Source organism: Pyrgilauda ruficollis, unplaced genomic scaffold, assembly GCF_017590135.1.
Source record: "Pyrgilauda ruficollis isolate IOZ18807 unplaced genomic scaffold, ASM1759013v1 scaffold190, whole genome shotgun sequence".
Classification (NCBI taxonomy): Eukaryota; Metazoa; Chordata; class Aves; order Passeriformes; family Passeridae; genus Pyrgilauda; species Pyrgilauda ruficollis.
The window spans coordinates 372,190-388,179 of NW_024518096.1; the positions used below are offsets into that span (position 1 = coordinate 372,190).

Consider the following 15,990-nt stretch of genomic DNA (forward strand, 5'->3'; position numbering starts at 1 on the left):
TTGCTACTTGGAGGACAATTTTCATTTTAATTGGCAATTTAAACCTCATAACATGCATTTTTCTAACCATTTTGTGGGTATCAATGTTATTTCAGATGACACTGCAATACTGACCTGAAGAGTTAATGTATCTTAAATAGTATTGGTTTTAGCAGATGAACTTCAAGATGATTCTTAAATGCTTTGTCACAGAGTAGACTACAGCCTATGAGTAAGCTTTCTCTATGACACTTAAATAATGGGCTTTTACAAGACCTATCTCACTACATACAACATTTTAAAGAAAAATCACATTTAAGATCACATTCAAAACACTGTTTTCTAAAATATCATGGTATTTTAAAAAGACTAACAATTTATTCAATGTAAATGTAACTTAAAAGGTCATGGGGTTGCAAACACACATCCAGTCTGCTGTTTCCAGTTTTCTGCAAGTTAATTTACTCAAAATAATTTCAAATCTAGAATAGCGTTAACTAAGATCCACCCTCCAAGGTTACAGAAGTACTATTTTTCACATCTAATTGAAATTACACTTCCCAGTTTTACTACATTTATTTTTGATTTAAAGGAAAACACCCCTGTAAACCATTACTGTAGCAGCAGTTAGCAACAAGAACAGGTAACAACTGTCAGCCTGCAAACATAAATTATGCCCTTTCTTACTGTCAATTTTTAGTCAAATATGTAAATAAATACAAGAGCTAACACAAAATATACCACTATAAGAAAATACATTATATGCTGCAATTTGGAATAAAATATCATGCAGTACTGGCTGCATGAATTGGAATATGTAATTAACTGCTTGGAACTGATGCTAAACAATTAAACCTTTTCTTTGTACAGAGGATCACTCTTTTATTCACCATTAGCAATTTGGTTTGTAGTTAATTTTATACTGCTATATTAAAATCATAAATGTGAAAATGACTCAAGTCATTTAGTGTAAGAAGATACCATAGGCACCATAATATAGATATATGTATCTTTTTTTTCTTTTTAAACAAAATCTGGTGATGAACCAGCATTAACAGGATGAAAATTAAAAAGGCACATTCAGGCAAAAAATAATAAACATAGTTTGCATGACACTATATTAAAAAAAATAATTTATGCTCTGAATAACAGATTGGATCAGAAACAAATGTTCTAGTAGATTCCAATCAATCAAAAGTAAATTTTGTAAAAGGTGTGCAATTCATATGACAATTATTTTTTAGTATTGAATTTTGTTTTAAGGTCAGTATAAGGCTTATAACCAAGTGCTTATTAAGAGGATTGACTACTCAACAGGTCTTGTTTTCTGAGTGCATAGAAATACAATGAGCAATGAAGATGCTTTCCTTGCAAGAGGACATATCCTTCAATTTGTCCAAATCTTGCTCAAGTACTGGAGCGTCTTTCAGGTCTCGGAACACATTTCATAATTGCAGCTCTCCACAGGGCAGGGGCAAGTAAAAGGCTTAGAGTAGTCACACTCAGAATAAGAAGATAAACCTGCAAAAGGCAAATAAAAGACATTACTTCTCTTGGTTACATGGTAGTACAAAGAAGTATCTAGAAGTTTGAGGAGATTAGGCTCTTCTACACCATGTTTTAAGATACTTCACCTGTCTTCCTAAGCAACTTTGCATATTGCTACAAAAGCAAACAAGTTCATGCTCAAATAATCTAATTACCTGTTTACCTGGTGTGAAGATACAATTGCAAAAACATCATTATGAGCTTATAGCAAAACAATTGTTTTTATGTGATCAATTTTGAAAATTCAGTATTTGTTAAAAAGTCAAAGACCAATTATCACTTTATTTAAAAACCAAAACTAAAACAAACAAATCTAAACCACCAAACAAACAATCTAAACCAAAAAGACCCCCCAATCAACCAAGCAAATAAAAAAACCACCACCACTCTAAACTATTCTGGTTTAACGACATAATGGCAAAGCTCACTGTTAGTTCACTTATCAACAGAAAAAAGCAAGCATAAAAAGCAAGCATAAAACCCTTGAAGTCATACTGTACATCTTCTAGGGAAAAAAAAAAAAAAAAAAAAAAAAAAAAAAAAAAAAAAAAAAACAGTCAGACACGGATAAAAAAAGGAAAAAAAAAAAAAAAAAAAAAAAAAAAAAAAAAAAAGAGATTCGACACAGTTTGAATAAGTCCTAGAAAACAGTGTCAGGAAATAGTTTTGAGGTCTCAAGCAAAAGAATGAATTTAGAAAATTTCAGAGGTATACAAACCTATACATTAGATAATCATGTGAGAACAGAAAAAAATTAAAACCTAAAAGCCTCCAAGCTCAGTGGGTGGGCCCCTAAACTGGTTCTGTGATCACAAAGATATCTTGACACTCTGTGCAAACATGCAATATTTGTAACTCTTAATTATATGAAGGAGTGAACATGAAAGTGAATCACCTTTACCTACAAGTGAACAGCACTAAGTTTTTCACAGGTCCTTTATTTGGAATTGGTTCCAATACTATTCAGTCCACTTGCTCAAAGAAAATGAAAACCTCAGAATACCAGGAGAGCATTTTTTGCGAGCAGAAGCACAGAGGATAAAGCAGTTAGTACTAAAAAGTGAGGTCAGTTCCTGTATCTCTGTAGCCATAATTTACCTAATTTAATAAATCAGACATTATCTTAAAAAAAAAAAAGTAACATTCTTACAGGTTCAGTATAAAACTAAGTTTAAGGCTTCTTTCCTGGGAGACTTTTCAATGACTACTGAAAACATTGGTTATTTCTCCTGTGGAGAATTTAAAATGAACAAGCTTTACAGGTTAAAGTGATTGCAAATGTATTTGCTTGTTTAAATGTTAAGGCAATTTTCACAATATCTGCTCTCCAGTTCTTATTTACTGGTATTTCCTTCTCCAAATCCTTTATTCCCTCTGTATTGTACACTCCTATACCTCTTTCAATACCTGCATCAACATTTTAAAAGCAAAGGTTTCTCAGTCTTTATGACTTGGGTGCTATCTGCAACTCACTGTTCACACAATTCAGTCAGAAAGTGAAAGAAGTTAAGGTAAAGCATTTATAACTAAGTTATTTAAAATACTAAGGTACAACATGAAACAAGTGAGAACCAGCACTAAGAACCCTGTCAGGGACATACAAGTATCCATTTCTATGGGTTGATTCTACCTTTTTAACAGTTGAGAGGTGCCACAAAATTGGAGTGTATTGGTATTTCAAATACTGGGATTTTGTATTGCAGTGTAAGTTATTCAGGTGCAAAAACTGAAATTAATAACCACAGACCAGCTTACCTCCCGAGATATGATCCCTGCTCTGCGTGCTCTGCTTCCCAGAACAAAAGAGAATTCACTGACTTGTGCCAGTCCTGCTGAGACAATCCACTTGATATATTGGCTGGTCTTTGGAAGAATCAAAGAAAGGACAAGCACTGCCAAGACAAACTTTGTAAAAACAGAGTTTTTTGAGTTATTGGGGGTTTGTTTTGTTTGTTTGTTTAAATAAAGAAGCACAATAAATAAAACAGTAGTATCTCTGTAAGATACATAGCATCAAATAGAGTAATTTTGAACATAACATAAAATAATAGACTTCTAAGTGGGTCTTCTGTATTAATGACAAAAGAGACAAATGTACATTGCACAGTAAAAAGTAGCATCTTTACTATAATAAAACACTTGATAACTGCACAAATCCCAAGCTGGAGAAATAGATGCTTTGCCATGTGCAATTTACTTTTAACATTAAGTAATTTTCTTTTTAAATACTTGAAGAATATTGTATCAAACTGTACTCTAATCAGTAAGATTCCTCCAAATACATATTTACAGAATATTCTCTGTTATATCAAATGTTCAGTTCTTGCATAAATTGTCTTTAGGGCATGCAGGACAAATATTACTTAGATTAATGAAGATTAAAATATTTTTCAAAAGTGTAAAAGAAAATACCTTCATTATGACGACAGATAACGTAAGGAATAGCAAGACTGTGAGTTCATATATTACAAAAGTGGGAAAAACATGAAGTCCTAGAAGGAAAGAGAACAATATTGCACAGTTTGAGGCCAATATCTTACTATGGTAACTTTCTGGATTAATAATAGATTTAATTGCAAGACTGTATTCCCAAAACAAATCAAACAAAAAGCCTTAACTCACCTACAAACCACTTGATCACTAAAACCCTAACTATGGGATAGGCTTTTGTGATCACTTGATCACAAAAGCATATCCCATAATATCCAGCCCTTTTTTCCTTTGGGGAGGTTTAGCACAGGCAATATTCCCAACTAAATTAAGTTGCATATCACTGATGCACAAGCACTTTAATTTCTAAAGCTTTCTGTCTTCCACACCAGTCAACAATACACAATCTGAACTAAAACACACATCTAATGAAAGCTATAAAAATCCTGCAAGAAAATAATTCCACTGTTATGCACAGTCATTCTAATATTTGCTGGTCATTTAACTTTTTTTTATCTTATGGTAATGGATTATCACAGTGGGAGGAACATGATACTCAGTATGTGCATAGACTATAGCTACAACAGAAATCCAAAGTGTTTTCATTCTATGACCTTCACTTCCAAACTCTGAAAGTCACCTGAACTTGAAATCAGGTAGACTGGAATCAGGTAAGGCCATAAAACCTTGAGCACAGTCTAACAGTTGAGGAATTATAGAAAAACCCATTGCTATGATGTTGATGGGGTTTCTTTTGTTGGAGTAGATTGTCTTTGGGTTTTTTGCAGTATTTGGTGATTTTAACTCGGTAATTATATAAAGAAAGGTAAAAAGAGCCACAAAGAACTCAGAAACATAAAACTAAGACCTGCAAATGTTAAACATTGGAAAAGAACTATTTATTGGAGAAGTCCTAGAGTCACTGAGGAATAATCTTACAACTAAGTCCATTTTTATCTCCTGAAGTATGCAGAACTTCTACAGGCAAACATAACTGCGTATCTTTGGAAGCTCGTTCCTTTTTCATAAAAGCTTCTAAAAAGTGAAATCAAAATAATGGTGGTGTTCCCAACAAATTCGTAATAGTTGGCATTTCTCCAACCCAGTTATTTCTGATGAAGGACAAGAATTGCTTTCTAAAGCATAAGGCATGCAAATCAATGCTGTAAAAAAACTTATTTTAATGTGGGACGAGGTTCCATTAATTTTTCCTCCCTGTAGTGCTGCAGATCCAGATGAGCTGTGGAGAACCAAGACCTGTCATCTCTTCCAGACTTACAGTAACTTCACAGGGTTTTAACTGTATGCACAGTCAATTGTCAATGGAAACCTTCTTCAATTACATCAGAGATCTTTACACAAGTGCCACCCAGTCAGCACGCACACACCCTGTTTTATTTCTTCATTTCCTTCCAACTACTGAAGTGCAAATGCAAAAGACTATCAAAGTAAGTGGAGAGACAGCAGAATAAGAGGTGAAAACCACACCAAAAAAAGAAATCCACATACATGCAACAGATGCATGTGGAAGTAGCAAGTAGCTTCACTGCAATATCACATGCACAGTGCTCCTTCACCTTTAGGCCGACCTCAGAAAATACATGAAAAGCAATTAGAGAAATACAGCCCGTAGCAATGGCATGCTTGATAAGAGGGACAATTCTGCCAGATCTAGAACTGAAGGTTTCCAAGAGAGGCTATAAATAAAGCGTAGCGCTCTCATCACTAATATGTGTTCAGTTCTGGAGCACACAGGCAGTCTGAAGTCCATTTGAACAGCTGCCCAGTGTGGAGATTATTGCCATATTCCAAAGAGCTAAAGCACAAACGACAGCAGATTTCTATACCAATTCTTTGAAGAACAGTGTCTGCAAGGTGACAACAAGCCTAAATTTGTCACATACGCTATTCTGAGCAGACAAATCAATATGCCAGAAACCGGACATTTTTCTGAAGGAAATAAATCCCATCATAAGGTATTTTTATGGTCAGTACAGACCTTTGCCCCATTCCTAGAAGAAAAGCCAGGATAAGGCCAGAAGTGCAATCAGACTCCTATACAAGCACATGGCGCCTTCCTGACAACACAAACACCATCAGAAAGCTTAATTTCAGAGGCAGAAGCTGCATGAATATGGCCAATTATTGCAATGATTTTGATCAGACTTTGACTAAGCTAGCAGTAATTCTGAAATCATCCTCTAACATGGAGGAAACACTTCAAATAACTCAAAAACTTCAGCAGTGTCATCAGAACGTGTCAGATTGGCCAGCAGTCAACATCTAGGATAACACTTAGGTACACTTTTACAGAATTGGCCACAAGCTACCAGACCTTCAGCTCCAAGCATTGTTCGCAAAGAGCTGGAACAGAGGCCTTGGGGTGCATCACTGTCAAGCCAAAAAGCACAGTTCACTCACAGAAGTTGGTATGTATTCTGTGGACAATTACAGGCAAGACTTTGCACAGTCTTTCAAAAAGTACTTTTTTCTTAACAAATAAACTCCCTCTTTCCTCAATTAGGCAGATTCTACCAATCGATGGATAGCCTTTAAACAGCATGTGAAGATCCAGATGTCTTGACCACATCCTGATTAGATCCAACATCAAAAAAGCAATATTTGATATCCTTGGTAGCAAACAAGAGAACAAAAATCACAACTCTGAGGGTCAAACTGGAGCCAGTAGGATTAATTCTGACACATCCTCAAGACAGGACATCACTCAGAAAAATCACGTTAGCTATGCTAACGTGAGATTATTGAGATGCTGTGTCTACTAAGAGTCCTAAGATCATAGCTGCAAATGCAATAAATACTACAGCCCTGGCTAGATCATTAAGCAGCAGAGGGGAAACCAATCTTCTTAATCTTTCTCCAAAGGGGAAAGTCCTTTTGACTCTACTGTCAGTTCTGAGAGCATGAAACCTCCAAGCTTCACTGTGCTCCATGCAGAAAAACAAAGCAGTAGAGCTGGATGGATAAGGAGAAGGCAATGCATGCCGCCTAACAAATTCCATTTGGGATATTCCTTTGATTTTCTCAGATTCAATGGAAGTGTAAAGAGGCTCATTGGACAATCCTTGTGTGCATGTTTGCTCTTGACAGTGGTGGTGCAGGCAGTGTCAGCATCACCCATCTTCTGAATTAAAAGACTGAGCTGTTAAAGGATTTTCAGCATCTCGCCTTCAAGGTCCAACACTGACCACAGGAGTTACCCAGAAGGGAAATGTGGAACCTGGCAGGTGGGTACATCTGTACAGCACATTGAGAACACACAACTTGTCAGTCAGTAGAAGTAGTCTACTACCTCACCAGTGGCAGAGAGGGTCTTGATGCCCAGTTTCAAACTCTATACTCCACATGTAGACTAAAAAAGAAATTGAGCTTTTTAAAAACAGTCAGTCTAGGAAAGATGCCTTCCATCTCTCAAAAAAGTAACCAAAACAAAATCAAATGATGTATGGGTAAAGATCTGTGCACTAGATACAAAAACAGATATGAGAAGGTAAGTGCCCAAAATGCGGCTCTAAGGGATTGGTCGCAATATTCTCTCAAAACTACCAGTAAGGACAGAGACTAACAGAAACTCTCTAACCTCAGGAGGTGGCATAAAAGCGCCAGGAACCTTGAAGAACACCCAGAGGCCTAAATGAATGTACAGATAGAGAGTAACTCAAAGTGCAGCTGTTAATGCCTAACTGCAAAGGTGCATTATTCCCACAAATGCACCCAAGCGCAAATTTGAAAGCAGTACCATTGCACAGGTCAAGCTGAGGGCAGGTCCACTGCTATGGATATTACATGAACAAGTAATATTCAGCTCAGCTTTAAGGCACCAGGATTTCTGTAGTAAGAACAGAAAAGCAGGCATTTAAGACAAGCAAAACAGGATGAACATTTCCAAATGACATACTTACAGTCACTTTTCAATTAAGATAATTTTTTCCATTTGTACCTTTATTCTAAAGGGACCAGAAATGATACTACTGCAGTGGTGTTCCTCAGGAGCTCAAGTGTTTCTGCTCTCTATAAGGTGCTTGCTGCATATAGTAATAAACAAACTTCTCTTTAGGCAGGGGAGAAGAATGTTTCCCTGTGGCTTTTACATAATTTCACAGAGTAAATCTCTGCATGTTTATATATATATATAATTTGCATGTGCACGTATGTAAGTAGAGAGCAAGCAAGAAGTCCTTAAAAAGAAATCTAGTAAGAAGAAAAATTAAGGAATACTTTTTGTTCTACTCAGGTTTTCTTTGCAACATCACATCACTCCTTTTAAAACCTACCTTGCCACAGAATCTCCTGTTAAGTTCAAAATTTAAAAGTAACTGAAAGTACAGGGGGGAGCGGAGGCTAATTTTTATTTGGGGAGGAAGGGGATTTTGTTTGAGGGTGGCAGGTTTTTAGGGTTTTGGGTCTTCTTTTTTTGTCAGGTTATTGTTGTTTGGTTGGTTTTTTTTGAACAAGGAAGCATTATCACATTTTGTCAGATGCCTATAACATAGTTCTGGTATTTTTAACTAATTTTCTTCTGAGGCAGGAATAATAACCATTTTCTGTAAAATCACACCAATTTGTTACACAATTTTCTTTCCTCCCCTTCTTGCAATTATAATGGCAAAATTTGTTAAAAAGATTTTTTTTTAAATTCTGTAGCAGAATGACTAAAATAATTTCCTTAGAGTACAATATAGGCTGTATGGAGTGCTGCTAGCATGCCAACTGAGGTCTTGCTGTTTTCTTTTACTCTAGTAAAGTCTTATCTCTAGTCTTAATTTATGTGGCCATAAGAGTGTAGGACTGTATTTTTGTTCAATCACTTGTAAAAATAACCTTGGGCTTATAATTACTTGTCATGCTTTGTATTCCTGATAACACTATCCATTCCATCACCATCTTTAGTGAAACACATAAACACCTTACATCTGTAAGCATTTAGCAATTACTCATGCAAGCTTGTCAATACGGGCCCACATTTCATCAGAGCTCATCGCTTTCCCTCCATTATTAAAAAATAAGTTAGTCAAATAAACATATTTATTACTAAGTAATCTGACTCATCACCAAAAGCTATCATCATGGGCTGGATTAAAAAAATTGAAAAAAAAAATTAAGACTGGCAAGCATAGCTATTTCATCTTTGTTTTAGTTTCTGTAACAAAACAATGAGTATCAAACAGGTATATAAGGAAAAACATTAAAATTATGCTGATGATGGGACTTTACTGTTATCTGAATAAATATGTGGAGATAAAAAGAACAATTAAAAACTTAAAATAACAGCACAAGAAAAATTAACAGTGGCGTTGAAAAAAACCAAGCCCAAACCCTAGGACTTTCTGGGCAAACAGGGGTCGAAGGAGGTTGGATCAGTGCACCAGGCCACATCCAAACCCCCTCTTAGACACTGCAATGTCCCCAACACAGGGACAAGCATCCCCTGCACAATCCACAGGGAGAGGCAAGTGCTTTCACAGGGCCTGTCTCCTCACCCACTGCAGCCAAGCACCTCAGTAATGTGTTCCAGCTTCCTTTAGACAAAGCGCATTGGGGCACGCACAGACAGCTGGAGAATGCAGCAGTGCAGAAGGAGGTTACTGATTTACTGTAACTATTCCGAGTTAACTCCTTTTGGTTACCAAGAATAATGAGTTACTCCCTCGTCTTATACCTCAATGCTGCATTTCAGCTGGCATTCAAGTAGTGTCTGAGACATACTTTCTTTCAATTATTTCCTCCCTGCATTAAGAACATGCAGATCACACCCTCCCAACTAAATTTCTAAAGAAACAAGCTATACAAAATTATGATATTATGACATTTTGCTTCTTAGAAAACCAAGTCACAAAAATACGAAATCTACTCTATCAATTGACTCAAATAATACTAAAATTTTAGTAAAAATTACATATACAGCTGCTGGAAAGAAAAAAGAACATTCAAAAAACCCCCAACAAATCAACAACCAAACCAAGGCCTTTTTATCTTGATATACTTAGTTAAATGTTTTAAACAGGGTGATTTCACAATTATCACTGAAAAACTGACACTAAACCAAGACTTGGAAGTACAATATCAAAATGGCTTCTGAAACTGAAAGTAGTAGCAAAGGCAAACCAATGTTGTGGTCAATTAACAAAATAAAATCTATCTCCTCCCCTCACACTACAGACACCTTTTTTTTCTCCTAACCCACATTGTAAGCAATGTTTTTACATATTATATATATTGTATATATTTTATATAGTATAGACTTAACATTATTTAATATTACATATAATATAAAATATTTTAAAGTAAGATTTCTTGGAAGTTACCTATAGATGCAAAGAAAATGATGGCAAGAAAGTCACGTATTGGTTCAATACAGCACATAATCTCCTCAGTAACCATGTGACCCTGAGAAGAGATCAGAGCTCCAGCTAAGAAGCATCCCAGCTCCATTGAAACATCCAACAGCTCTGTGATCTGTTAAGGAATAACAGAGAATCTACTGCTGAGTGACTTTATACACCATTTCACAGTGAAACTATAAAACTTTATATTATACCAAATGCAGGAAATTACTATGTCTTTATGCAAGTTCAACAACAAACAGAATTCAGTGTATGTATTTCTATGTTCTGTAGTATTGTATTTATATGGAAGACTCACAAATCTAGTTTCTCCCTTTATGTTACCTCCTTTCCCACAAAAACAAAAATAAATTTCTTAATCTACATGGCAATGCTTTGTGTGACCCTTATGGACAGCATCTGATTTCACAAGTCTGAGAGAGACTATGACAGCTTTGGAGTCAGGATTACATAATACATTGAGGCTGTAAAATAAAGCAGTAAGAACAAGGTATTTTCCAGCTGTCAAACAAGAGGGAAAAAATGAAAATCTAAGCTTATATTTGGGAGAAGAGTCTCAATCTAGCAGAAGTTCCTGGCATAAATTACATTTTATTATGGTAAATTTGATTCAAATGTGCCTATGTGCTTCACTGAATAAGGATTCATTTAAGTGTGTAAAGTAAACTGCTGAAATGAAGCACAATGACTACTTGAAAGAATGCAGACTGCTTAATTCTTTTTTAATATTTTAATGCAGTACTAGAAGAAGAGATGAAACATGTAAAGAGACTAAACAAAACACAAAGCAACTGCTTAAGGCAATGCTTGGAACACTAAAAAAAAAGCAAACTGCACCTCTAATGCATGGTAATAGTATAAAGTATATTTTAAAATAATTACTTCAAAATCACACAGCTGTAGATGGTCATCTTGCTGAGAAAGGACAATGTTATTAATATTAATAGAACATTTAAAACCAATGACTTATTTTTATTCTAATTTAGATTAAGCAAGAATACACTATAGTACATTAACGGACATCATTCATCATACCTTGAATGGTGTCCACACTTCCAATGGAGGAGTGCAAAAGATACAATAAATAAGTCTCCACACTATGCATAAGATGGCACCTAAAAATAACCCCAAGACATTTGTGTATGGAAACAATAATGTCTGAATGCTCATCACATAAGTGCATTTGTTATAACAGTCTGCAATTTATTCCAAGATATTTGAGGTGATAAATTGTTTCTGTCAACGAATATAATTAGTTGCTGATCATACAAAGCAAACAAGGTAAAGAAATTCTCGTTTTATACCAAAAGGAATTTCAGTGCTTTTTAGAACAATTTGAAATTGTAAGAGGGAAGAAGACAATATATACATGAAGGACTTTAAAATCACCAAGAGATGAATAAAATTAAGGAAACAGTTATGAATAGGAAACATTTAAGTTCTTCTCAATCATACAATAGTTGTTTTAAAAATCACAGCCTCTTTTGGATGATTAAGATCCAATACAGCAATAAAGCTGGAATTATTTTTACTACTCAGCTATAATCTTCCCATACTTAAGTGCTATCAACTGCAACAGAGCTCTACATCAAAACTTTTATAGCTAATATTTTAAACATTCCCTTGGACAGGATTAGGTTACCACCAAGGAAGACATGCAGCATAACTTGTACCAGAATTGCATGATACTGCACTGTTGTGAGAATCACTCTTCAAGCAAGGAGCAATTTGAGTGTGAAAGAATTATGTTTGTTCAGAAAGCATCAGACATAACTGGAGCAAACTGCATGTCTAACTGGGAATTTGTTCCCACAGCATAAAAACTGAATTGCATTCCTTCAGTTTATGGCAAGTCAAGTATAAGCTCAAAGGCCTGGTTAAAAAATAGGCAAGTTTTACTGTTTCTTGTCTAGTCTCTGGGTACTACCCAACTCCAGCTCTACAAAATCCATAGGTCACTCTACATAACAGAAAAGTGTAAAGTGTGTCAGAGAGCAACAAAATAATGAAAAATTACATAATCTTCTTAACACTCTCTCCCCTCCTCCAATTTGTTCTTCAGATTTACAGAATTAACCAGGTTGGAAAAGACCTTTGAGATCGAGTCCAACCTTTTATAGGTAGCTTTGTACAGAAATTCCTTTTACAATTCCCATCTTGGTCGCTGGTTGTCCCATGGTATTACCTACAAGTGGACACATTTCCTCAGCTAAACTGTAGCATCAGGGTTTATTATATATAATGTATGGGCACATGTGCACGCACATACTGGAGAGGATTTGTTTTACTGGCAGGAAGGCATTTGCAGCAGTTTCTTACATAAGCAAAACCTGGAGAGTATTGGGCATTTAGTATTCCCTCTCTGCTTGCATCACTTCTGATGTTCAACCTTTACCCACAGGGCTTTAGCCATTACTAATCCCTGGGCTTTGCACTGTCCTCTTCTCAACTCTTACATTACAGAAAGCTTTTGCAGTCAAAATTACATGAAAAACTTTGTCAATTCACATGTTTTTCTCAGCACAACTAAGTTTTCAGTTATATCCAAGGGTCCCATTTTACTCCAATTCAAAAAGGATTGGTTTGCTTTCACTAGAATAATGGATTTTTATGTTCAAATGTTCCACCACATCAATAAATAAAGAATTAAACATTACCGCTATAACATGTTCTGGGCGAATCTCAGCCATCTGTTCAGCAGTTCTTTTGCTTATATTCTCCAATGATGTCTATCTTATTGCTATTCTTTAATCATCCAGAAGCTTAATGAATATGGTAAGCCAGTAAAATTAAATAAAATTTTGGTGTAAATAAAAGTATTAGAATTTCAGGCTTTAGTAACTTAGATCTGCTCAAGAGTAAAGAGGTGAATTTTAAGATTGCATTTCTAGAAAGTGAAGCTGTAATGGAAATCGAAACAATTTTAAGTGAACCCTGTAAAAGCTGTATCTCAATTGTGTTTTATGAAATAATTAACTAAAATATTTGAGATTACAGTTCTTCCTTAATCTTCTTTTAAGTGATAGAAAAGAGTTCATAAGCAGTTTATAAGCCATTGAGAAGTACTTCAGGCAAGCAAAGAATGATATTCCAGTACTAGTAATGATATCCATAAGGCACTGCAGAAAAACATTGTACATTTTCATATGTAAAGTACTGCAATAACGTCACTGTATTTTCTTTTTGGTATATAAAGCAAACTGGCAATTTGCCTCCACTTGCTGCCAGCACCCCAGGTCAACCATCAGGCAAGTGAAACTAGAAGTCACTTTTCCCCCACATGTATGCACAGTCCTATGAACATGTAAAGTAACTGCTGTCCTTCTTGTCAGGTCAGGTTTTATATTTTTCCATTTCCCCTATAACATTCCACAATTTCAGTTTTAAAAAACTGAAAAACTGATTATTGTTGTTCCACAGGTTTCCAGTACAGCACTTCACTATCAGGACAGTGTTTAAAACAATTTTCCTTGTAAAGTTCCTGTACATATAGAACATGAAAAAGCAACAGTACCCCACTGAATGCTTAGGCTCACATATTCTTCAGCTCATCCTGGTAAATACCTTGACTTACAACTACCAGTTTGGCCATTGATCCTGAATGGTCATGTTTAAAACCCTGAGTTAGATTTGTTCCTTATGTTGCAATTCAGGAGAACAGTTCACCAATTAAAACAAACAAATAAACAATCAAACCGCTACCTGCATAACTCAAAGCTTGAAAAGGAGTTGCTAAGAAGCACAATAATGATCTACTGAACCTTTGTTACTGAAGACAAGGCACATGATTCAAAGATGCACAACTTGGTGTCAGTGTCATCTACACTGTTACAGGATTGGCACTTGACATAATCCCCACCTCCCAGCCCTGATTTGCCTAACTAATTGAAGAATAAAAGGGAGGGGAAGTTCAATTATTTCTGGAATACTGAGAACAGAAAGGGTATCAAAAGCCCCAAGTCTTACTAAAATATCTGCAAGTATAACAAGTTGCAGTGTTATCCAAGTGACTCAAGCTCAGAAATGCTCAAAAGTCACCACCATACTCAAAGCTCCTCAACTGACATGATAATCCTTATATGAAAATTGCTTACTCACACTGCAGTATAGCAACCTCTTCTGTCTCACCTCCCCTCTTTTCTCCCATACAGAATTTGCCCTTACCAGCAGGGAAATGCCAATTCTTGTTTAATCATCTGAGACTTTTCAAACACAGGAACCAAGGAAAATAAATCAACTTTATATATAATGAGCATTACATGTGCTGGTGTTACATATTAATCCAAATACTGAATAAGCTTAGCTGGACCCCAGAAACCCAGCCAACACTGAAGCATGTAATAAGTAACTATATGCATGAGGCAGGAACATCTTATCATTTCTAGTCTCTTTCTCGTGTATTGGAAAGAATGTGTCCCGCAAAGTAACACAGAATGCTAAACAGTGAGTTAAATTATTTTATTTAAAAATGTATCTCAAATTTTCTAAATGGAGCTGCAGAGTTGTCTTTGGTTAAGGATGCGAAAATAGGCACTCTCTCCTCTACAGATTCAAAAGCTTTTTTAGAATTACACCAGTACAGAAAATTCTGTATTTGCAGATTAATTACAAAAGATCCTTCAATATTTAGCCTTGGCTTTCCAAGGAGAAAGATCTTTGCAGAATCCATGAGAGTTTAATTGTTTTCCTACCTGGCACCCAAACTTTATTTTAACGTTTCCAAAGATATGAAACACTTTTAGCTTAGATTGCAATCACTCATCCTATGTTTGTATTCCTGACAAAGTACAGCACCTATACCAATTAACACTGGTTTTCCAGAAGGTTTTATTCACCTATTCAACTCAACAAGAAAACACTTTTTCACGTTTTAATTTTTTTTTTTAAAGTTTGTGTTCAAACTATAACTTGTACCATTACTATAATGAATTTATAAATGTCAGTGAATATCAAGCATCTCAACTGGTTCAATGAAGTTACCTGCATGTTACTTTGTAGCATTCCCTTTGATAAATTATTCATCAACTTTAAAAGAAAAGAATTTTGAAAATGCTGAAGAAACCTTCGGGGTTTACAGTATAAATCCAACAAACTCAAACATATTCCCCCCCACCATGTTTGTGTACACACATGTGTAAAGTCACGCAGACAAACTCCTTGTGTATTTGAAACGCAATTTGGATATAAGAAGCCCAATTCTGTGTCGGCCATGGTACCATAATATTTTACACAACTTCAGTGGTTTCTTTGCTGTTTTTTATTAAAGTTGTCTACAAGTGTAATGTTTGCTTGTTACAAACTAAAAAGGTGAAACTAGTTTTGTTTCTTCTCTTATTAGAGGACACATTTGAAATATGAATAGCCATTTAGAGCAATGGAACTTATACAGTAGAAGTCACTAACTAAAGCAATGGTCTCAATAATTTCTTTTTATTCTTCCTGAAGAAGGTCAGGTTTTCCTGTTGGACTGTATAACTAAGCAAACACCCCTAGAAAACAGGCACAGGCTTAATTATTCTTGGGGGATGTAACAATCTGCACATTCAGGATAATGGAGTGTCAAACCCACAACATTATCAAGCAACCGTCACGTTCTGCTCTCCAGCAGTATAGTTTTTCAGAAGGCTGAAACATGAGATAGAAACAAAAAAGGAGAATTCAGGGGAAAATT

At 35.5% G+C, this 15,990-nt stretch overlaps 1 protein-coding gene across 5 annotated transcripts in view; it reads right to left on the bottom strand.

Moving 5' to 3' along the window:
* Positions 1-15,990, bottom strand: part of TMCO3 (transmembrane and coiled-coil domains 3) — a 33,641-nt gene continuing 17,651 nt past the window's right edge. Inside the window, exons 10-13 of one of the 5 annotated variants that reach the window (XM_041465749.1) lie at positions 10,281-10,431; positions 3,940-4,019; positions 3,283-3,432; positions 1-1,500 (exon numbers count right to left, since the gene is read on the bottom strand). In XM_041465749.1, the coding sequence (XP_041321683.1) occupies positions 1,387-1,500; positions 3,283-3,432; positions 3,940-4,019; positions 10,281-10,431 (495 nt within the window). In that variant the 3' untranslated portion in view covers positions 1-1,386. The other 4 variants (XR_005954970.1, XR_005954971.1, XR_005954972.1 and 1 more) reach the window with 4 other exon arrangements.